Below are 23,012 nucleotides of genomic sequence, written 5' to 3'. Positions count from 1 at the left end.
CTGTCAAAGTTGTCAAATTTTATACTAATTTTGTAGTTATTGGTATGTTATTTAATTAGAAATGTGATGCAGAATTTGAATTTTATTAATGATCAATAGTGATATACTATAAAAAATCTGGCCATTATAGTGAAACGATTCAGGCTAGCTAGTATATAGATATATTCCCTCTCTAGATGAAAGTAACGGATTTAAAAGGTTGGAGAAGGGTGGGTGTCACGTATAGGCATGGCTTAGAGTATTGAGAAAAAAATATGTCACTTGTTTCCAATTATTTAATTCAAGTAGTCACACCATACGTGTTTGAAGTGAATATTTAAACCAAGAAAAGGGAAATCGGAATATAGGATATAGTATTAATGGTGTATCTTGGTAAGGACCAGGAGATCATAAGGGGCCACAATGTCACAAAGAGGACCAACAATGAAATTAAATCCTCAGCTGGCTTTGCCATTTTGGCTCCCACCTTTTCCTTCCACACATATGCACATGTCTTCATAACTTTCTCTCTCTACCCACGTACAAGAGTATGTACAGCCACATATAGACATACAAAATCTTTATTTATAAATACATGCTCCTCAACTCCTCAATAACCACCCATCTCCTTCTCCATTACCCTCTCTATCATTTCAAGAGCTTTTCTCTCTCAATAACCTAAAGACAAATGGCCATAATGAAGAAATCTTCAAAACTAACTCAGACGGCAATGCTGAAGCAGATTCTAAAGAGATGCTCGAGCTTAGGAAAGAAGAACGGAGGAGGATACGATGACGATTTTCTCCCACTAGACGTACCAAAGGGACACTTTCCTGTCTACGTTGGAGAGAACAGAAGCAGATACATTGTCCCAGTCTCCTTCTTGACTCATCCTGAGTTCCAATATCTCTTAAGACGAGCTGAGGAAGAGTTTGGATTTGACCACGACATGGGTCTCACCATTCCTTGTGATGAACTCGTCTTCCAGAACCTAACATCCATGATCCAGTGATATTTTAAGTTAAATCATTTGAAGAAGATGCAGAAGAAGATGGGTTAAAGAAGAAGTATCATCTCTTCGCTGAGTTTTTTTTCTTCTATTTTTAAGCCCGTCTAGGGTTTTTTACGAGTTATTTTACTCGTCTAACAAGAAAGAAACCTGTGTGAGATATAGATTCCCTGGGTTTAAATCCGTAAAAAAACTTGTAATGTTTTCCTTGCAAATCTTAAGTTTGTGAGAGAAGTTGATTAATGCAAGAAAAATTATTCCTCTATTTGTTTAATGATTCCCGATTATTTTTATTGATTCCTGTGCAACTTAATTTGTTTTTTCAGATGCTTCAGTACATTTTAAGCATTAAACAGAAATAACGGTGTTTAACTTTGGACTATAATTTGTTATAAGCATTATTAAAATATAGATTGAGGCTAAAGTTCATGTACATAGATAATTAGGGTTCTAAAAGAAAGACGATTATATGTCAAATCGTATGAAAGATACATAAGCTTTTGAAAATGCATGCTTCAACATGGGATTGTCAGAGAAAGTGGGGTACTTTATCATGTACGGAACCATAAAAGATTTTTTCTACATTCGTTTCCACCTCACTACACAATGTTTATGTTATTGTGAACACTCTACTATGCTCCATCTTATAAATTCTACAGATACAGTTGTTAATCATTGATGAAAAGTATCAATTATGCTATAAATTTTCAATAATCTATATTAAAATTAAAGAAATTTTACATTTGATCATTCTTAAGGTCAGTCGGTGCCGGCTAAGTTTTCTGAGATAATATGTATAAACCGTATTGTGGTTGAAAATTTTGAATATCAAGACATAGAAATTTGGATACAGAAAGGTAATAACATCTCAGCTTTGGTTTTGTTGCATAACTTATATGTACACATTTTGAAATATGACGGATTCTTTCGAAATATGACGGATTCTTCTGTTGTAGTTTTTTTTTTGCTTAATTTAACACGATTTATTTTTCCAATCCTTAAGATTAAAAGTTCATCTATCTAGCTAGTATTAATTCCTATATCTTCTTTGGAATATACCTTCTTTGTATCAGAGAAGACTTTACAAAAAAAATTTCCTCCGTTTCTTAAAGAGTGTCGTTGTGACATTTTTCACACAGATTAAGAAAGTTGTTGAAATATATATAAGTTGTAATTAATTATACCCTTTGACCAATAGTATTTTAGATAAATAAAATTATTTATAAAATCAATGCAGTTTGCAATTAATTTCCAGCTGAAAGTTAGTATAATTTACATTAGAATTGTAAAGTAATACTTTTTGTGTTAATAAGAAAATGAGCTCAGAATGACACTTATTATGAAACAGAGGGAGTATGAGTTGTATCCAAATGTGGCGTCCCTTAATCATTCTTAAAGTCAGTATTATATTTTTGGAATGCATGCGCAGTTAAACGATCCCTTCTTCTACGGCTTTTCCCTATTTCGTACAATTAGTTAAAGCTGTAATTGAACATTTATTTCATTGAATAAAAAAACGTAGACAACCTATGCCCCAATAGGCCAATATTAAATCATTAGTACTGCTGTATGATTACAAATTTGATGCAAGTCTGAATTTAAAATATCTCTAGTTTTGAATAGTCGTTAATTTCTAGAAATTGACTAAAGATTTATCACGCATTCCGAACTCTATTGGTTTGCACATCATTAGTCAAACGCAAAATTAACACCTGGCCCCAAAAATCAATCAGGACGGATGCAAAAATATGATATGGATTATTGTTTCACTCTTACTGTTAGCCTTAAGTAAGCTTACCTTTAATCTAACTCTATAGCTTACTTGACCTGTACATCATATATATACTTATATATTGTTACTCCGCACACCACAACTGAACCTTATTGAAGCCCAGTGGCGGAGGCAGTGCTTTAGCACAGTGGTCACTTGACCCATGTGATTTTTAAGAACAAAAAAAATTTACATGTATTTTGAAGAAAAAAATTGAAAACTATCACCATCTGAACTTATTGACCCATGTAATATACATGCTTATAAGGAAATTGACCCCTCTAAATGATTCGGCTGGCTCCGCCACTGTTGAAGCCCACACGAAAAGTCTATATTCTGATCCAATACGAAGTTTTGATGAATCATGTAATTAGGGTTTGCTTATATATATGTTGTTAGTGTTTGATGAATGGAACCAAAAGCTGCCATTGTTGCATCCAGTCTTTCCTCTTAATGAAATACAATCTAAATATTTACTTATCTTGGTGACAATCTCAAGCTTCTTCCTTTCTCATTCGGGTACCAATATGTTGTTTAAACCTTGGTGCGACGGGGTTTTATGCTGGCTGTGTCACTACCACTTTGTCTTGGTTCTAATTGGTTATTAGCAAGGTCCAAGTAAAGACCGCAGACCCATTATCTAAGCTCATGAACTAGGATTTCTTATGACTATATATATATAGGTGTAGCTATATGCCTAATGTCTGTAAACTGAAGCATCTTTAAATCTCATTTTACGAATTTAATACAATCCTCGGCTTGAACAAGGGTTGATCAGGTACAACCAACAACATCTGTTTGTGCTATCAAAAAGAAATCAGACAAGAAGAGTGGAATATGTAAAACCGAAACATTAGTAATTGCCATATGATTTTTTTGGCATATGATTGAAACATTAAAATACTAGAAATCAGACAATGTACCAACAGATCACAATCAAACTCTAATTGCCATATGATTTCTTTTGTTAAACTAATGTTTCAATTAAAATATTAGTAATTTTAGATGTTTTGCTGTAAAACTAAGTTGTAAATATTTAAACAAAGACTGGAGATATTTTATATTGTGACTATAAATATTTTTATGTTAGGATTTTGATTGTTGATTTGATAAAATTTTATCTGATTGCATTTTTGGTCTAGAGAGTGTAACAATGTGATCATAAGCCATTATCTCTACTTCTGATGTAATGTGTCTTTCTTGGTTTGTTAGTAGAAGTTTTAAACCGATTTGAAATTCTTTAAGTTATACCAAAACTTTTGTCAAAAAAAAAAAAAAAATCTTACCAAAACTAATCCCAAACGCAATGTAAACCGGTTTGGAAAATGTTGAAATATTTAAAAGTAGGCTTAAGTGAATCACAATTAGGCCCAGGCCCAGGCCCAGAGTAACGTGGTCGTCTCTGTGAAAAGATCAAGGCTGCACGTTGTTCTCTTCCACCACTCATCTGAGAAAAAAAACAAAAACCAAAAATAAATAAACAAATAAAAATCAGAAACGATATATCCATCCACACCTCTCTCTCTGTCTCGCCAGATTTGAATCATCGACCTGATCTCAGATCCAAATCACAAGCCTTCGACATGTCTACCTTCAGCGGCGATGAAACAGCTCCTTTCTTCGGCTTCCTCGGCGCTGCAGCCGCACTCGTCTTCTCCTGTAATTCCCTTTTCCCTATATTCCTTATCATTCTGTTCGTGATCGTCTTCCTCGTTTCTAGGATAGACATCTGAGATTTGTATAATTGCTTGACAATCTTCAAATTGAATCGTAAAACTACGCTTAGATATTGCAGATCGCTCGTATGAGCATTTCGGTTCGATCTGCATCCATAAACAAATGAATGTGTGATTTTATGAGATTAATGTTTTAGCATTCGATCTTGTTAGATCCTATAAGGAGGATTATTTTATTTTAATTAATAAATAAGTGAATATTCATTGGAATGAAAAGGTATGGGAGCTGCTTATGGAACAGCAAAGAGTGTTCCATAAACATCCAACTCACAAACATCCCATGTTTACCCGGAGGCAACTCACAAACATCCCATGTTTCAGTATCTTCCAACGAAGTCATCTCAGTTCTCATAGCCGCAGTGAACTCTGCAGATTTAATGGCTTCTAGGAAGGTCTTAGGTGGGGTAGTAGTGGTAATGGATAGGACAAAGTTCTTATAGGAAGGCTCAAGGTTCTTATAGGTCATAAACGAGGAGATTGGGTAGGATGAGGTATGGGTAGGATGAGCAGGAAAGTCTGATATCTTGTTAAGCAAGTAACAATGGTATTCATCAAGGTAACTAGGGATCCTAGCTTGGCGTTTTGGTCTATGGTTATTGGTTTGATCTCCTGACGGAACACAATCAGTATTGGAACGAGGAAGGACACAAGGTGAAGATGAGATAGGGGAAGAAAGCGATGAAGAAACACCTTGTGGCAATGAAGAAGGATGAACATCATCTGGTTCAGGAAGTTGAGATATAAAAGAAGAATTATCAGGAAAGATAGGATCAGGAGAAATATCAAAAGAAGCTGGAAAGAGAGAGTCTGGAACCGGCAATGGTAGAACATCCTGAGGAAATATATCTGAGCCTTTTGGAGAATGAGTGAAAGGAAAGAGATACTCATGAAAAATGACATTTCGAGAAATAGAAACTGTATTAGTTTCTAAGTCAAGAACTTTATAACCTTTGTAACCATGAGGATAACCAAGAAAGACACAGGGTTTTGCACGGGGAGAGAATTTGTGTCTATCTTTAGTAAGGGTTGAGACATAACAAAGGCAACCAAAGACACGGAGATGATTGTATAGAGGAGCTTTCTTGTTTAAAAGTTCAAATGGGGTTTTGTTTTGAAGAAGAGGTGATGGGGTTCGGTTTATGAGGTAGACTGCGGTAAGAATACAATCTCCCCAGTAAGAAATGGGTACGTTTGATTGAAAGAGAAGAGATCTTGCAACATTTAAAATGTGTTGGTGTTTCCTCTCCACAACTGAGTTTTGTTGTGGAGTGTACGCACAAGAAAAGAAATGGATGATGCCTTTGGCTTTAAGAAGAGATGTAAAAGATAGCTCAGGAGCATTATCAGATCGGATGGCTTTGACTTTCATCTGGTATTGGGTTTCAATAAGCTGAAGAAATTCAGGAAAAACAGAGGAAACTGAACTTTTATTTTCCAAAAGGTAAATCCAAGTAGCTCGTGTACAATCATCTACTATAGTGAGAAAATATCTGTATCCATCTGAAGTAGGAACATGAAAGGGACCCCAGATATCAAGATGAATAAGATCAAAAGGATTTGGAGACATATTATTCGATGATTGAAAAGAAATGCGTTTCTGTTTAGCCAAAGGGCATACAGTACAAACAGAATCAAGAGATTTTTCAGAAGAAATAAGAAGATCTTTAGACAGAATGTGAATCTTTTGTGGTGATGGATGTCCTAATCGCCGGTGCCAGACTTCAGAAGAAATTTGAGAAGCAGAAGAAACGTTGAGGGAAGGGAGAGAGGATTTGAAAGAAGAAGAAGGCGTGGACTCCAAGATGTAAAGATTGTCATGAAGATCACCCTTCCCAATCATGGAGTCCAGAATATGCGCCTGAGAAATAAAAGGATTGTAAGGAAGAATGTAACAAGAATCAGAAGAGAAAAGCACAGTGATAGAGCTGTTTTTGGTAAGAGCACTGATGCTTAAGAGATTGAATTTGAAGTTTGGAACAAAAAGAACAGAGTGAAGAGTTAAAGTTTCAGAAAGCTTGATTGTTCCAGAAAGAGTTACTGATATATGTGTTCCATCAGGGAGAGTAACTGAGGTATGACTAATAGGTTTGGTATCTATGAATAGGGTATGATCAGAACAGACATGGCAACTAGCACCAGTGTCCACAACCCAAGCATTATTCTTAAGACTAAGGCTATTTTCGGTTCCTGCAGATGAAAGTAAAGAGAATGGTTTTAAAGAGTTACCAGATGGGGCATGGATTTGAGGAGTAAGGTGAGGTTGAGGTTTGGAAACGGAGGTAGATCCATCTGCAAGAGTCAACTGCGAGCCAGAAACCTGAGATATAGGGTTGATAGACTGCGGTGTGAGATTTAAAATCGTCAGAAGATGCTGAATCTGGTCTGATGTAAGATGATCCAGGTTTGCATGTCGTTGATTGCTCTGAGGTACATTATCATTGACAACCATGTTAGCCACGTTCTCTTTCTTCTGTGACGTTGACTCATTCTGCTTTGAAGAGTTCTGTTGTTGATTCGGTTGTCTGTAGTTCGATGACTGCGGCTTGAAACCAGGTGGGAATCCATGTAGCTTGTAGCATCTGTTCACAGTGTGACCAACAACACCACAATGCGAGCAGATAGGACGCGATTTCGGTTTGTTGTAGTTACCAGAATAAGCTGCTACAAGTTGATCAGTTTGTGAGGCTTGAAAGGCAACTGCACTAGTTGTTGAACCATTCTTCATAGAGCGTTGACGTTCCTCTTGTGATACCAAATTGAAGACTTTATTGAGGGATGGTTTAGGATCCATCATAAGGATTTGACCTCTCGCTGCAGTAAAAGTATCATTTAGCCCCATGAGAAACTTCAAGACATGATCTTGCTCGTCACGTTCCATCAAACGCTTCGAACTTTCACAACTGTCACGACCACAACAACACTTATATGGAGCCTCATGATTCTTCAGATCTTCCCAAAGTTGCTTGAGTTTGGTGTAGTACTCACTGACTGTTTGTGATCCTTGAACTTCAGAATAGATCTGTTGTTTAATCTCTGCATGACGAGGTCCATCGCTCTGTTTAAACTGATCATGAATATCAAGCCACATCTGTCGAGCCGTTTCAAGATACATGATGCTCTTTGCTATAGACTTGTCAACAGCGTTAACAATCCAGGTGCAAACCATACTATTGCAACGATACCAAGAAGCATAATCAGGATGTGATTTATCGATCTCAGGATAAGATCCATCCACAAAAACAATCTTGTTCCGAGCTCCTAAAGCCATCATCATTGATCTACGCCATGTATTGAAGTTTCCTAGGCCAGTTAGCTTATCAGATACAAGAGCAATACCAGCGTGATCAGCAATGTGGATGTATAAGGGATTGGAGTTCGGATCTTGAAGGGACGCCGTCATCGGAGATCGATTCGCCGCCGGATTAGGAGTTGAAGCTGAGTTCGGAGTTGAGTTAACAGCATTCGCGTAAGACATTGGCATGGTGATGAAGAGAACAGAAGATCGATAGCTCTATCGATCGAGAAAAGACGAAGATGGTGACGAACTAGTCGTCGAATCGAATCGCGAGTGACGGAGATGAATCGGAAGCTCGAATCAAGCTCTGAATCGATCAGGAAGAAGCGGAAGATGAGAGCAATTGCTCTGATACCATATTAGATTCAGAGATGAATCATGATCGAGAGAGAAATGAGAGAAAGATAGTTTGTTATTCTGCAACTCAACTGTAAGTCTGTTACAGACTCTGACTTATATAACGACACTAAACCAATATATCAAACCGTATTTAACCAAGTAAACCGGTAATCAATCTATACTCTAATAAGTGGAGTTGGTGTGGCTTCTATGGGAGTCATGAGGCCTGAGTTGGTCATGAAGTCCATTGTCCCCGTTGTCATGGCTGGTGTCTTGGGTATTTACGGTTTGATTATTGCTGTTATCATCAGTACCGGGATTAACCCCAAGGCTAAGTCCTACTACCTCTTCGACGGATACGCACATCTCTCCTCCGGTCTTGCTTGTGGTCTCGCTGGTCTTTCTGCTGGTATGGCCATTGGTATTGTCGGAGACGCCGGTGTCAGGTTTGTTAATTCCCTCCTTCTCGTACATCCTACAAAACTTTTACAAATGAGTTGGTGTTTGACTTGTTCTTTTTTCCCAGGGCAAATGCTCAGCAGCCTAAGCTCTTTGTCGGGATGATTCTTATCCTTATCTTCGCAGAAGCTCTTGCTCTTTACGGCCTTATTGTGGGAATCATCCTCTCCTCACGAGCTGGCCAGTCTAGAGCTGAATGAGAATGTAACCCCCCACCACAAGATTTTCCCCCGAAGGTACTTTATTGTGTGTTTTGTTGTTCTGTGTGTGTTTTGTTGTTCTATCGTTCTTTAGCATATGTGTATCATCGGGAACTGAAAAAAAAAAGAAATTTATTGGACACTTGGAACTTTGTTTCGGAAGCTCTCCTATTTCTCTCTCTCGGAGGTTGCTCTCCGATGTAGGGATTTTTTTTATTATTTTGTTCTGTAATAAAGAGAGCTCTGATGGAGCTTGGTATGTTTTTTGTATTCTTGTATTGTCCTGAGGAAGTTAAATACATTTATTTGTAAAGAAGTTTGCTTTCTGAAATCATCTCGAGTCTCTGATTGCTTTTCTCTGGTGTTTTGTGTTCCATCTTTGTTGTTGTGTTTTCTTTGAAGAAGTTCTGTTTATCTTTGATTTGATTTATAGTTTTATACAATGAACATTAATTCATGCTGAAAGTTTTTGTGACAAAAGTTCCAAGAAAAAGAAGTTAAACTTGAGCCTTAGCATATCTTTTATTCCGAGATCAAAGTTTTAATTTCCTTTTCGTTTTTCTTTTACCCAAAAGTATTTATCTGTTTTGCATTATATCTCAATATATATATTTTTACTATATTATCAAATACTACAAAAGCTTAACAAATCATTTTACGTGAGTGCGATTCGATGTTTAATAGAACTATAAAAGTAATACTTTACAATTAATATTTTCCCGATGTGTTCATGTGTTAAGACTTAAGAGACTATGACGACAATTTCCAGTAGTTGGTTAAAATGCAAGTTTTCTCGTGTGATATAAATCCTCCTAGAATTGTTACCTTTCACAGCTATTTTTTTTTTTTGAATGATGTAAAATTTTATTCAGTCAAAACCTTTGTACATCTAGTGCTTCTGTTTATATTCAAGAGATCAAAAATTTACTCTAAAAAGAGCTATCAAAGGAAAAAAATCTCCTCATGGTTTTGACTCTCTAGTCACAAACCATGTGATCAAGCCCTCTTCACAGCTAATTTCTAATAACCTAGGTTGCATGGAAGCTTCGTCGGACTTGCGTTTCCGCTTCGGAATCAGAATCAGAATCGGAAGCTTGTGGAAGCTCTCGGAATCTCGCTTCCACTACGCTTCCAAAAATAGCTCTTTAAAAACACGTTGAAAGTTTACGATTCTATTTTGGAATCACGTTTCCGTATTAAAATGATACAATGTCTTAAGTAAATAAAAACATAAGAAATCTTGTTTTTTTATATAATAGTGAAATGTAAAATATAAATATACAAATATTAAAACTAATACTATAAATTATATTTATGCATTGGAAGTTTAGTAAAAATATATTGTATATATTCAAATATACTGTGTTAATTATTTACCAAATATTAAAAATAGTTAGTATAATAATATCTTATGAACTTGATTTATATATATTGTCACGGTTCTAACATAAAATCATTTAAAATTATTATAAATGAATAAATGTGTTATTTTAAATTTAAATTATATAATTTTTAGTCATATTTGTAGTATTTATATTTTAATATATATATATAAATATACGCTTCCGAGACGTTTCCGCTTCCTAACTTTTTGAAAAATCTCGCTTCTACATTTCCATTCGATTCTTCTTCCGCGAATCCGCTTCCGTTTCCATGGAACATAGCTAATAACGCATAAAAGTGTTTAATTGTTTAAATATATGGTTGAAGAGATGGTAGTAGCCGTTTAATGCAGGCACACAAACCAAGACCTCGCCTTGTGGAACCTCCCTTGGACTATTTTACCTTTTGGAAGTAGAAAATCCATATTTGTTGTCTTATGAATATATTATGAAAAACAATAGTCTTAGTTAAGTTATTAATCTGATGGGATTTTATTATCTTAGACCATGTGATGTGATCCTCCACAATGTTAGTGATATATTTAAATTTGAATATACTGTTACATCCCAATGTATTTTCTTGGTCAAAACATCCCAATGTATTTCTATAGTTTTTTCCACATTGTATTGTCTTAATTGCTTGGATAAGACCCTGTGGTAATTCACTAATAACATATATAAGGACCACCCACAATAGGTAGAAAATCCATCCATAAGAGTTCTGATAAATTGTGTTAATCTATATGGCTTTAATATGCATTGCAAAGTTGAATTTCAATGGTTAAACCAAAAATGTGTCGAGTCATGAGTGACTATATATTTTATATTCTTCAACATTTATCATATACAATTTACCAGTGAATTAAAATCATCATTCTCATGATTAAGAACATGAGAATGATGGTACTCAAACAAAAACAAACCATTATTCATTTATCGAGTTTTTCGCTATATTTAATGTTTTACATCGTTACACTGAAGTTAAATAAAGAACTTACATGTGTTTGTCAATATTTTACAATTAAAATTATGAGTATTTTTAGTTACAACATAAAAAAATAACAAAAAAGAAAATTGAATATCTTAAATTGATTGCATAGAATATCAAAAATATGGTAAATTAGGTGGTTATCTAGATTATATGAAATAATAGCTTTAATTTTAATTAGATAAGGAAAATATAAAAATAATTAACATTAGACTTATTAATTGATTCAGTGATAATATTATTAATATTGTGCAAGTTTAAGTATTAGTTTTAATTTGTACTTTGCTTATCTTTAGTAGTGATAAAACCACTAGCCTAAATTAGGTCTCCACATCGTTTTGCAAGAGTACTATATAAAAATTAGGTTTTCTACGTTAGCACACACAAAGAGAAATTAGGTTTTCTTTTATTTTTTCTTTTGACCAAAAAAGAAATTAGGTTTTCTATATCACTTCGTAAAAGTATTATCAAATAGACCTTCAAAAGGTCAAAAGTTTCTGATTTTAGTGCAATTATATAGTCTTGGCTGATGTCAATCATGTCATCGATGGAGTCTTATAAAACGATCAGAAAAGGCGTTGTCAAAAGACGTAGGACGGCTAATTATTTTGTATTTTTAAAGGTCAGCTTATTAATTAATTTGTTTTGGTTCTGTAATGCATTTTGTTTGTTTAGTCAAACTAATTGCGGTAGATGGTCTTTTACGTGATTATGCAGCGAATCCCTTATGCATGAAAATTTTTGTTTAGTAAATAGGGTAAAAAACAAGAAGACAAGATTTAGTTAGCCGGGTTGGACACGGCACATTAGAATCCATCACAACCACATGACAATGAATCTCCAAATCACACGTCACGTAACTAAGCGCTATATATTTTCGTACGATGGCCGATGGGATATTGGGATGTACTAACCCCACTTTAAAGATTATGCAGTATGCCAGTATATAATGTAAATGACTCATTACGAATATCATTAAATTGAGGATAACGCGAATATTTTTGAAATAGAATTGTGGTATGAAATATGAATTGAAAGAGCACTATTTACGATAGCCACAAGAGTTAGTGGTATACGTGTGGCGTCCGCGTTCAGTAAGCGGCCGTGTACCGCCCTCAACGTGTTTTTCTTTTCCTTGTTCTATTGCATATTCCAAGTGTAAGTTGCTCGAATTAAGATTCAGATGCTCATGTGATCCTAAGTTGCTCGTGATAAAACAGAAAGGTATTATATTGTTGATATTTGGTGTATACTTCTAATACGCTGTATATATAATGTTTTGCGTTTGCAAAACTATTCACGTAATCTTAACATTTTATCAAAAAAAAAAAAAACTATTCACGTATATATATAGAAAAATACGATAGAATTACAAAAATTTCTCCACAGAGAGAGGAGGTTGAAGAGCATTGAAGTAATAAACAATTATAAGGAATGGGAAGACACTAATTAGACAGTCGGAAAATTTAAGAGCATCCATCCGCCCACTCCGATACATCAATGTCCCGTTATTTATTAGTCACCGGAAAGCATTTGCTAAAGTAAATGTAAATTTGAATCATTCAGCAAATTTAATGCAACAATTAAAATTAAAAATGCCCTTTAAAAAAAACAAAAAACAATTAAAATTAAAAATACATTTAGGCCTCGTTTGGTACAGGCTAATGAAAAAGCAGTATAAGTATGTTGTAGAAGCAGTATGCTGCAGAAGCTGTATGCTTTTATTAAAACTTTCAATAAGATGATTAGTAGGGCAGTAGCAGTATACAATTTTAATTTTCTTAACAAAAGTTAGTATATAATATATTTATTTTAAAATTATATATATATTAAATTATAATATATATTAATAATATATTTGTTATTAAAAATAATGAATCTTAATTAATAACATAAATTAAATTAATTTTTAAATGTGAAATATTATTATTTAAAAATGTAATCTTAAAAAAATATAAATTTATTTTGGATATAAAATAATTTTGAATATTATTAAATAAAATAAATAATATATAAATTTATTTTTGGATATAAATAATTTGAATATTATTAAACAAAATTAATAAATTATCATTATATATATATCTTTTATTTTACATATTAATATATAAAAAGATATAATTAATTTATTTTATTTACTAATTTCAAAAATTATGTCTATATCGATAATTTTATTTTAAAAAATAAAATTTACAATTAAAATATCTATTTTTAAAAATAATATTTTGCATTTAAAATATGATTTAATTATATAAATTAAATTATATTTTAAATGTGAAATACTATTTTTTAAAAGAGAATATTTATATTGTAAATTTATTTTAGAAATCAAAATTTTATTTTCTGGATATAAAATAATTTTATGATATTCTTAAATCAAATAAATGAACTAATTATATTTATTTCTTAAATTTATAAATTGTAAATGCAAATACTCTTCCAAAAACTTTATATGAGAGCATTTGCGAGAGAGCATTTGGAAAGCATTAGCATTTAATAAATATTTTTCTAAATATTTTTCTAACAAATATTGATTAGATAAAATGTAGCATAATGCTAATGATAATGTTCTACCAATCAAGGCCTTAGATCTTTGAAAACAATGTAGAAATGTCACTCAGTATTCTAGATTTTGTCTATCTTTCGATCCTAGCGACAATGGTACCAAGTGTCAACAATCTAATATTCCATCCATTTGTTTTTTCATAATACACACAAATTAAGAAATTATTTAATCTCTCTGTTTCATAATAAATGTCACTCTAACCATTTTCTTTGTTATATAAAAAATGTCACTTTACAGTTTCATGCAAATTATACTTATTTTTAGCTGAAAATTAATTACAAACTGTATTAATTTTATAAATAGTTTTATTTATCTCAAATATTATTGGCCGGTGAGGTATAATTAATAACAATTTACTTATATTTTCGTCATTTTCTTAATTTTTGTAAAAAATATCTAAGTGACACTTCTTTAAAAACAGAAAGAGTATTATCTATTTTACTTCTATTTAACATATCTTTTGTTAATTAATAAACTGAAACTAAAGATAATATTTGAAAAATTGTTTGATTTATGCATCGAAAAAAATAAAACGACCATTATAATGAAACAAATTTTAAAAATTAGAATAACATTTAATATGAAACGGATAAAATACTAAAAATAATCAAATAAAAATTTATAGTCATTTTAAGAAAATTAATGAATATTTATATTTTGAATTGGTGATTTAATAAGAAAGAGAATCAAATGTTTTCTCAACACAAAAGGATATATCTTTTTCAAGAAAAAAACACAAAAGGATATCCATTGGACGAATACTATAGACTGCTGAAAAAAATTATTTACATGCTTCCAAACAAAGTATGGGTCCGTGGGCAGAAGGAAACTTCATAACACAACTACTCCCCCACGTAAGACCACCACGCGGCGACTCGTAGCTGAGTGGTCGTGCCAAAAGGAATCCTTGTTCTCATAAAATTGAAATCGTCTTTCTTTAAAAAAAAAAAAAGAAATCGTCTTTCTTTTGGTCAATTTTATTGTCTGTTTATTTTTATTTTCTCCTTTTATAATATATAATGTTTTAAAGACTTTTTAGTTTTAAAATATAAATGTTTTGACATATCTGCATAAAATTTATTCTAAAATAAAACAGATGGATTAATTTGTTAGAAAGAGGTAAAAAAAGATATGGACCAGTAGGTACATGCACGCTACGCAGTTATGTGCAATGTGTCAGAGTGTTACCTACTCCACAAAGCAATGATCATTGGATCAACGGTCGGATCCAATCTCGTTGCGAGATCTAATTTATAAAACGCACGTTGCTTTTACCAGTTTAGATATTTTTCGTAAAAACTTTAGAGCTTTAGCAATTGTAAAAAAACTCTCAACCGAACTCTCAGTTGACTCATGAAGTTTTTTTTTTTTTTGCTAACAGTTGACTCATGAAGTTCATTTCACGTTATGACATAACCGTAATAATAGTGTAGACCTGCAAATCGAAATTTATTTTCTAAATATACTTAGAAAAACATGAGTATTCACAACTGTCTTTGTCACATTGTGAATGAGAGAAACTTAAATCAACACTAGTTAATAGTTTTGCGGAAAAAACCATCATTGGGTTAATACGTAAAACAGCACCTGAATAATCAATCATTGGCGGAGAGTCAGTCACGTAGGGAAACTAAAATCTATGATAAGATTTTTTTGCAGTTTCTTTTTGGTGAAAAAAAATGTAAAACCAAAAAAAGATAGAAGTAGAAAAAAATCAATAATAATAAATGGGCCCCATGGGCCGAATCCAACTCTCCTCAGTCATCACCTTCTCCCAACTAAAGCTTTTCCTCCTATATAAACAAGACCAGTTCCCCTTCATCAAACTCACACCCTTCTCCCCTCAATTTCCGCTCTGTTTCTCTTTGCATTTTCCCATAGAAACTTCACATTCTCGTTCCCCCCTTTCTCTTCATATAGATCCAGTCCCTCTCTGCATGGTCGGGGAATAGAATCTGTTGTCTCTCAAATTTGCAAAAGAAAAAAAAATCCTTTTTTTTTTAAATTAAAGTTTTTCTGAAACATTCACCGTGGAGATTCTCGGATCAGGTCGGGCTGCTCGAGGTGGGTTTCACGGCGGGGACAGATACATCTTCTGCCTTCTCTTGAGGGGGTAGCCGAGGCTCCGGCCTCGGCGGTTTTCAAACCCCTTACCTTCACAAAATCTGGTAATTAAAAATCAAACCTTTCCTTAGATTCCCTGAAACAAAAACAGAGCAAAACAGAGCAAAAACAGAGTGTTAAAGAAAGATGCCTGCTTTAGCTTGTGTCAATAGCTACGCCGCCGACGTGTTCATCCCACCGTCACCACCACCACCTTCCTCCACCTCCACCGCCGCCGTCGACGCCTGGAGCCCCTCTCTCTCCTCCTCTCTCTACCGCATCGACGGATGGGGAGCTCCTTACTTCGCCGCTAACTCCTCCGGCAACATCTCCGTTCGTCCTCACGGCTCCAACACTCTCCCTCACCAAGACATCGATCTGTTAAAACTCGTCAAGAAGGTGACCGATCCGAAACAAACCGGCGGTTTGGGGCTGCAGCTTCCGGTTATCATCCGGTTCCCTGACGTCCTGCAGAACCGCCTCGAGTCTCTCCAATCCGCGTTCGATTTCGCGATACAGAGCCAAGGGTACGAGTCTCACTACCAAGGAGTGTACCCCGTGAAATGCAATCAAGACCGGTTCGTCGTGGAGGACATTGTGAGATTCGGTTCTCAATTCCGGTTTGGTTTGGAAGCCGGCTCTAAACCGGAGATCCTCCTCGCTATGAGCTGCTTGTGTAAAGGCAGCAACCCTGAGGAAGCCTTTCTCGTCTGTAACGGCTTCAAAGACGCTGAGTATGTATCTCTAGCTCTTATGGGAAGGAAGCTGGCGTTGAACACTGTGATTGTGCTTGAGCAAGAAGAAGAGCTTGATTTGGTTATAGGCCTGAGTCAGAAGATGAACGTGAGGCCTGTGATTGGGCTGAGAGCTAAGCTGAGAACCAAACACTCTGGTCACTTCGGTTCGACTTCAGGTGAGAAAGGGAAGTTCGGTTTAACTACTTCTCAGATAGTTCGTGTCGTGAGGAAGCTTAGTCAGGCTCGTATGCTTGACTGTCTCCAGCTTTTGCATTTCCACATTGGCTCACAGATTCCATCCACTTCCTTGTTATCTGATGGTGTCTCCGAAGCTGCTCAGCTTTACTGCGAGCTGGTCCGTCTCGGTGCCAACATGAAAGTTATAGACATCGGTGGTGGCTTGGGGATTGACTACGACGGGTCTAAATCCGGAGAGAGCGATCTCTCCGTTGCCTACACTCTCGAGGAGTATGCTGAAGCTGTTGTAGCCTCTGTTCGGTTTGTATGCGAGAGGAGGTCGGTGAAGCATCCGGTTATATGCAGCGAAAGCGGGAGAGCGATAGTCTCTCATCACTCTGTTTTGATCTTTGAAGCTGTCTCGTCGGTTAAACCGGTTGTTCACGAAGCTGATCCTGATGATATTCGGTTCTTGCTTGAATCCGAGGAAGCTTACGAGGAGCTGTACTCTGCTGTGATGCGTGGGGATCAAGAAAGGTGTTTGCTTTACGTTGAGAAGCTGAAGCAGAGATGCGTTGAAGGTTTTAAAGACGGTGTTGTGAGCGTTGAGCAGTTAGCTTCCGTTGATGGGTTATGCGAATGGGTTTTAAATGCTATTGGCGGGTCGGATCCGGTTCAGACGTACAATATTAACCTCTCGGTTTTCACTTCGGTTCCTGACCTATGGGGGATTGAGCAGCTGTTTCCTATAGTCCCTATTCATAAGCTCGACCAAAGGCCGGGGACACGTGGCGTCTTGTCGGATTTGACGTGTGACAGCGATGGGAAGATTGATAAGTTCATAGGCGGGGAGTCTAGCTTGCCGTTGCATGAGCTAGAGAGCGATGGAGGGAGGTACTTCTTGGGAATGTTTCTTGGAGGGGCGTACGAGGAGGCGCTAGGTGGAGTGCACAACTTGTTTGGTGGGCCGAGTGTTGTACGTGTCTTGCAGAGTGATGGGCCTCATGGCTTTGCTGTGACACGAGCCGTGCCTGGTCAGTCCTCTGCTGATGTTCTTCGTGGGATGCAGCATGAGCCTGAGATGATGTTTCAGACGTTGAAGCACCGAGCAGAGGAGGTTATGCATCATCATACCAAAGGTGGTGAAGAAGAAGATGATGATGATGATGATGAAGCTGAGTTCGGTAATGTCGCGGCTTGTCTTGACCGTTCGTTTCATAACATGCCGTATCTAGCGACCGAGGAGGTGTCTATGAGTAACTCTCTTTCGGCTGCGGTCAGTAACCTTGGCTTTTACTATTGCGATGAAGATGACTACCTCTCTGCATGAGGAAAGGTGGTTTGTTGTTTGCATTCTTGTGTTATCGTATGTTTCTTTTAATAAAGTAGTAAAATAATCACAATGATGAGATTCATCGTTGTTTAATGTTGTTTTTTTTATTTTAATTAGAGGATCCGAATGATGAAAGTACTTTTGTGAAATTCGGATCTTTGTACTATGTTATTTGATGTTTGAAATGTAACGTTCTTGTTTCATTTATTGAATATAATTGTTGGCATTATTATAAGAGTTTAGTGAAAAGATACAGAATTATGTCTCCAACGAGTGTGGCGGTGCCGCGGTGGGAGGGTTGATCCTTGTCCACTTTCTCTTATTGATTAGGATTGAAAAAATATTCTATGCTAAGGGAAGTATTCTAGAGAGTGTCAATAAAGAAAATGATTCTATACTGAAAAAAATTGTCATTTCTCATTTTGGAAATGTACTAACAATTTAGATTCATGAGAAGTTGTCGAATCATCGTTTTAATTGAATAGTCTCTTTTCTTTTGCAAAATAGAAAATTTATGTTTTAATATATAAATATACTCGAATTATTGCAGAAGAGATAGATAGTCCGGTAAAATTCAAACTTGCATGGTTATGTCGCATGGTTTGTTGTTGCATTCTTGTATTATCTTAGTTTCTTCGATAAAGTAGTAAAATAATCATAATGATGAGATTCATTCGTCGTTTAATGTTTTAATTAAAAACTTTTTAATTAGAGGATCCGAGTGATGTCCTTTTGTGAAATTCGGATCTTTGTATGCTACTTGTGATGTTTGAAATGTAACGTTGTTGTTTCATTTATTAAATATAATTTTATGCATAGTGCTACAAGTTCTTTTCATTATCATAGGAGTTCAAATATAATTTTATGCATAGTCCTTGTATCAGTTACGTATCGCCGCATCTTGAAGACTTGAACGGCGACGTGGGCGGTTGTGAGTAAAGGGAGAGTGCGACAACAAACACACATTACATATGCTGGATTCTGACATGTATGTCTTGCTACTGACTCACTTCTTTATTTATTAGGCCTTGGGAAGCGGTTGAATGAATGAGACTGATTGATTGATGTGTTTGGCTCATGTTTTGTGTATTTTTGGTAGTTGCATCATTCAATTATCTTTACTCTCGGGTCACTGCACCGCTTGTTTTGGAATATATCTCTTTTTACATTGCATGGAGGTAAATTTGGACAAACTAAAATAAAATAAATGCATATTCGAGATTATGTGTTGTTTTCATCTTAGTTGTCTGGTTGTTGGAAATAATGAAAAAGCATATAATTCTTCGAAAACGAAAGATTAAAATTTAAAGGTAAAAATGTTTTATGAAAATGGTAGAGTGGTTCATGTTTATCTACTTGTAGATGATGGCATCACTTTGTGGTCTGTGTTTGTTGATGTATGTACTACTTATATTTATCAGTTATTAAAAGAGCGAGAGAAAAAAGAATGATCGTTAGCTTCCATTTTACATCATTTTAACGACTTATTAAAAGCCAAATGGTTGTTTATATATGATATTAGTCTGGATTTCGATATAAAACTGTCTAGTTATAAGAAGAACAAGACGAAATTAAACATGTATGTGAATGTGTAGGATACATTTTCTAGTCATCGTGATAGATGGAATGAAATTCATTTTTTTTTAGGAAATTCATATTTGTTAGGAAATAAGAACCAGTAAACAATATTAGCATGATAAGAAAATTTTCACTTTGCAAAGATGATTCTACTTCTTTTTGATCAACCACATGATTCTACTTACTCTCTGCTCTTTTAGTAATGTTCAACTACCCGGAGCCACATTAGTCTGGCGTAGTAGTTGGATGGAACCATCATATGTTAGTTATGGACTTATAGAAGACAAGTATTACCTTAGATTCGAAAATATAGTTGGTTATGAAGAACAATCAAGGGCATGAAGGTAGAGCTAGAGAAAAAGATGAATATGTATACATAATACATCGTAACTTAACATGTTATCACGTTATAAGAAATGTTAAAATTTGTACATCAATGTGAATGTTCGTTTAGCACCATGTCTTTTAGAGAAGATAATTTAGCACGTTATTGTAGCTTTTACAATTGCAAGCTACAAAATATCAAACTATACCTAGATATGTAGTGCAGCTAAACGTGATAACATAGATATAACTCAAATATAAATAGATATAAACAACCATTTGGTTATTTTGAAGTTGTATACTAATATTGTTTACTGGTTCATATTTCCTAACAACTTCAAACATAAATAAGAACCAGTGAACATAAATAGGAAATTCATATTTGCAAGCTACAAAATATGAATATTTGGGGTTCGTTTAACCCCAAAAACAACATTAATATAAACATATTGCTTGTAGGTTACATACAAAAGGCTCATTTATAGAATGATTAAAAGCTAATAGAATCTTCTTTTTTTTTTAATTAAAAAGCTAATAGCATCTTCTCTCTATTTATGTTTTCTTTTTGGGGTTAAGGATATACAACTTCAAATTTGATTCTTAGACAAAGAAAAGTTGTTTGTGTTTGGTGGTGCTTTGTTTGTGTTGGGATAGACAAAGAAAAGTTGAATACTTTTTGTTTGTTTGTATTATCACCAATATTTTTTTTTCTTTTACATATAAGTTATAACCTTGATGATATGTCAAAGTATATAAGTTTTTTTTGTATATAATTTATTTACTAGGTGTAAATCAACATTCCTTCAAAACAAGGTGGTAAATTGGCAATCTCAACTATATAATAATTTTTTTAAACAATATTTTTTTATCATCAAGCTCTATTTTCTTTGGCTAAAATTGCAAGTCTCTGGGTAGAATCAATCCTATAATATCTATTGCTTTGAGTATTTATCAATTTGGGTTTGGAATCAGCATTTTTGCTCGCAAGTTGAACTTTTTCATTTCTCGACCATGGTCCTTAGTCCTTACAATACCCAAGTGTGCTGGGACCGGTCCAGATTCCCAAGTTGGATAATGGACCAAGTTTTCCGACCTTTGGTTCAAGATTGATTGGATATCCAATAGATTTGGAGTGTAGTGATACACTGCGTTTTTGGACTGTTACAAGTTGATTGTGTCAAAAACAAGTGACAACAGAAAAACACAAAATTTTAGGGAAAATCGCATAAAAAACCCTCAGAGTGTCACTTACTAACACATTAAACCTTGAAGTTTTTTCACTAACACTTTTGTATCATAAAAAACCTTCAAATCAAAAAGTTGACCTGTTCAGCAGGTAATTTATAAAATATAATTATTTAATTAATAAAATAAATAAAATAAATAAATAAAAATAAATAAATAAAAAATTCAAAAATAAATAAAATTCGAAAATTTTAATAAAATTCACAAAAATGCAAAATTAAATTAAAATTTTAGAAAATAAATATTTTTTTAATAAAATAAAATAACTAAAATTTTTATAATAAATAAGATTAAATTTAAATAGAGAAGAACTGTATAAAAAGTTCATAAATTTTTAAAAATAGAAAATTCAAAATATATTTTTTAATTATAAGATTTTTTTTTGAAAAAATATATCATATCATCGTGGACAATAACAATTTCAAATATATCACTAGGGACGATGATGGTTTCTGATTTTTATTTAACTTATGATTTTTTAATTAAATCTTACGATTTTTTTTTTAATTTCTGATTTTTATTTATTTTATTAATTAAATAATATATTTTCATAAATATTATTTTCAATGATGATATTGGAAATTATCATTGGAGATATGACAATTATCGTCATTGTTAATGGTTATGTGAGATAGTCCACGATGATACGATATATTTTTTGAAAAAAAATCTTATAATTAAAAAATATATTTTTAATTTTCTATTTTTTAAAAAAATTGTGAACTTTTTATTCAGTTCTTCTCTATTTTAATTTAATCTTATTTATTATTAAATTTTAATTATTTTTGTTTTATTAAAATTTTAGAAAATTACTTAATTTTAAAATATTTATTTAGTTTTCTAAAATTATAATTTAATTTTTGATTTATGTTTTCATTTTATGAATTTTATTAAAATTTTCGATTTTTATTTATTTTTCAAATTTATTATTCATTTATTTAATTTATTTTATTAATTAAATAATTACTTTTGAAAAATTACCTGCTGAACAAGTCATTTTTGCGTCTGAAGTTTTTTATGATACAAATGTCACTTTGAAGGTTAAAAGTGTTAGTGAAAAAACTTCAAGGTTTAAAGTGCTAGTAATTGACACTTTGAAGGTTTTTTATGCGATTTTCCCAAAATTTTATGAGCCAGAAGTAAAAGACAGAACACACTTTTGTTGTTTATTGAATAAGTTTTCATGGGACATCCATGATTCATGATGACATGTTTTAGATGAACAAATGTAAACCATGCTGAAACAAGAGTGGTCACGCTAAAACGAAACATCTTTGAAAGTAAAAATTTATTTTCTGGACCATAGCCACAGGAAAATTAGTTTTATGGGTTGTCTTCTTGACCATAGTTTGTACACACAATCTCAATCTGCATCACAGTCACAAAAAAGGATCAGAACTTGTGAATAAGAAAGTGAGATAACGACATTGGAAAGTATAGAGAGAAGAGTTACCCCAGCAGGTGGAGTGGGGTTTCTACAGAACTTGGAGCCCACCAGGAGCCCATGGAACTACCAAATGACAAAAAAAGTGGGTTAGGAAATGAAACACTTGGTCTTCGATGAACCTAACAAACATGTCTTCCTATCAAATCTACCACGATTCATTTATGGGTCGAGATGCATACCGATATAAGGATCAGGTTTGCCGCCATTTTTCGTACTCAGCTTCACCATGAGCAATTCAGTTTTGTCGATTCTGTCAACATCCTCCTACAAGAACCCCACAATCTAAGGATCATATACCAAGGAACAAACAAAGACGATACACTCAATAAACTAAAATTCGCAAC

General features: G+C 33.9%; 3 protein-coding genes across 3 annotated transcripts; all 3 read left to right on the top strand.

Annotated features, from left to right (window-relative positions):
• The first annotated feature begins 483 nt into the window (after window positions 1–483).
• LOC108852691 (auxin-responsive protein SAUR50) lies at window positions 484–1,249 on the top strand. The gene has a single exon (XM_018626188.2). The coding sequence runs from the start codon at window positions 668–670 to the stop codon at window positions 989–991; it is 324 nt and encodes a 107-aa protein (XP_018481690.1). The 5' UTR covers window positions 484–667; the 3' UTR covers window positions 992–1,249.
• Window positions 1,250–4,198: 2,949 nt separating this feature from the next.
• LOC108837360 (V-type proton ATPase subunit c1) lies at window positions 4,199–10,725 on the top strand. The gene is made up of 5 exons (XM_056998274.1): window positions 4,199–4,418; window positions 4,713–4,745; window positions 8,323–8,575; window positions 8,656–8,824; window positions 10,524–10,725. Exons 1-4 carry the CDS (start codon window positions 4,343–4,345, stop codon window positions 8,786–8,788), a joined length of 495 nt encoding a protein of 164 aa, XP_056854254.1. The 5' UTR covers window positions 4,199–4,342; the 3' UTR covers window positions 8,789–8,824; window positions 10,524–10,725.
• Window positions 10,726–15,537: 4,812 nt separating this feature from the next.
• On the top strand, window positions 15,538–18,303 carry LOC130503723 (arginine decarboxylase 2-like). Its single transcript, XM_056998273.1, has one exon. The coding sequence runs from the start codon at window positions 15,975–15,977 to the stop codon at window positions 18,069–18,071; it is 2,097 nt and encodes a 698-aa protein (XP_056854253.1). The 5' UTR covers window positions 15,538–15,974; the 3' UTR covers window positions 18,072–18,303.
• Window positions 18,304–23,012: the final 4,709 nt, after the last annotated feature.

The sequence above is a fragment of the Raphanus sativus genome, unplaced genomic scaffold, assembly GCF_000801105.2.
Source record: "Raphanus sativus cultivar WK10039 unplaced genomic scaffold, ASM80110v3 Scaffold1086, whole genome shotgun sequence".
NCBI classification, from domain to species: Eukaryota; Viridiplantae; Streptophyta; class Magnoliopsida; order Brassicales; family Brassicaceae; genus Raphanus; species Raphanus sativus.
Note: the sequence above shows the minus strand (reverse complement) of the source record. Positions and strands in the feature narration are given on the sequence as shown.

What these genes read in the sequence shown, in the direction of transcription:
- LOC108852691 (XM_018626188.2), top strand. Translation starts at nt 668, where the DNA reads ATGGCCATAATGAAGAAATCTTCAAAACTAACTCAGACGGCAATGCTG.
- LOC108837360 (XM_056998274.1), top strand. Translation starts at nt 4,343, where the DNA reads ATGTCTACCTTCAGCGGCGATGAAACAGCTCCTTTCTTCGGCTTCCTC. An exon ending in AGCCGCACTCGTCTTCTCCT is followed by an intron (nt 4,419 to 4,712) that starts GTAATTCCCTTT and finishes TGGAATGAAAAG; the next exon opens with GTATGGGAGCTGCTTATGGA. An exon ending in TTATGGAACAGCAAAGAGTG is followed by an intron (nt 4,746 to 8,322) that starts TTCCATAAACAT and finishes CTCTAATAAGTG; the next exon opens with GAGTTGGTGTGGCTTCTATG.
- LOC130503723 (XM_056998273.1), top strand. Translation starts at nt 15,975, where the DNA reads ATGCCTGCTTTAGCTTGTGTCAATAGCTACGCCGCCGACGTGTTCATC.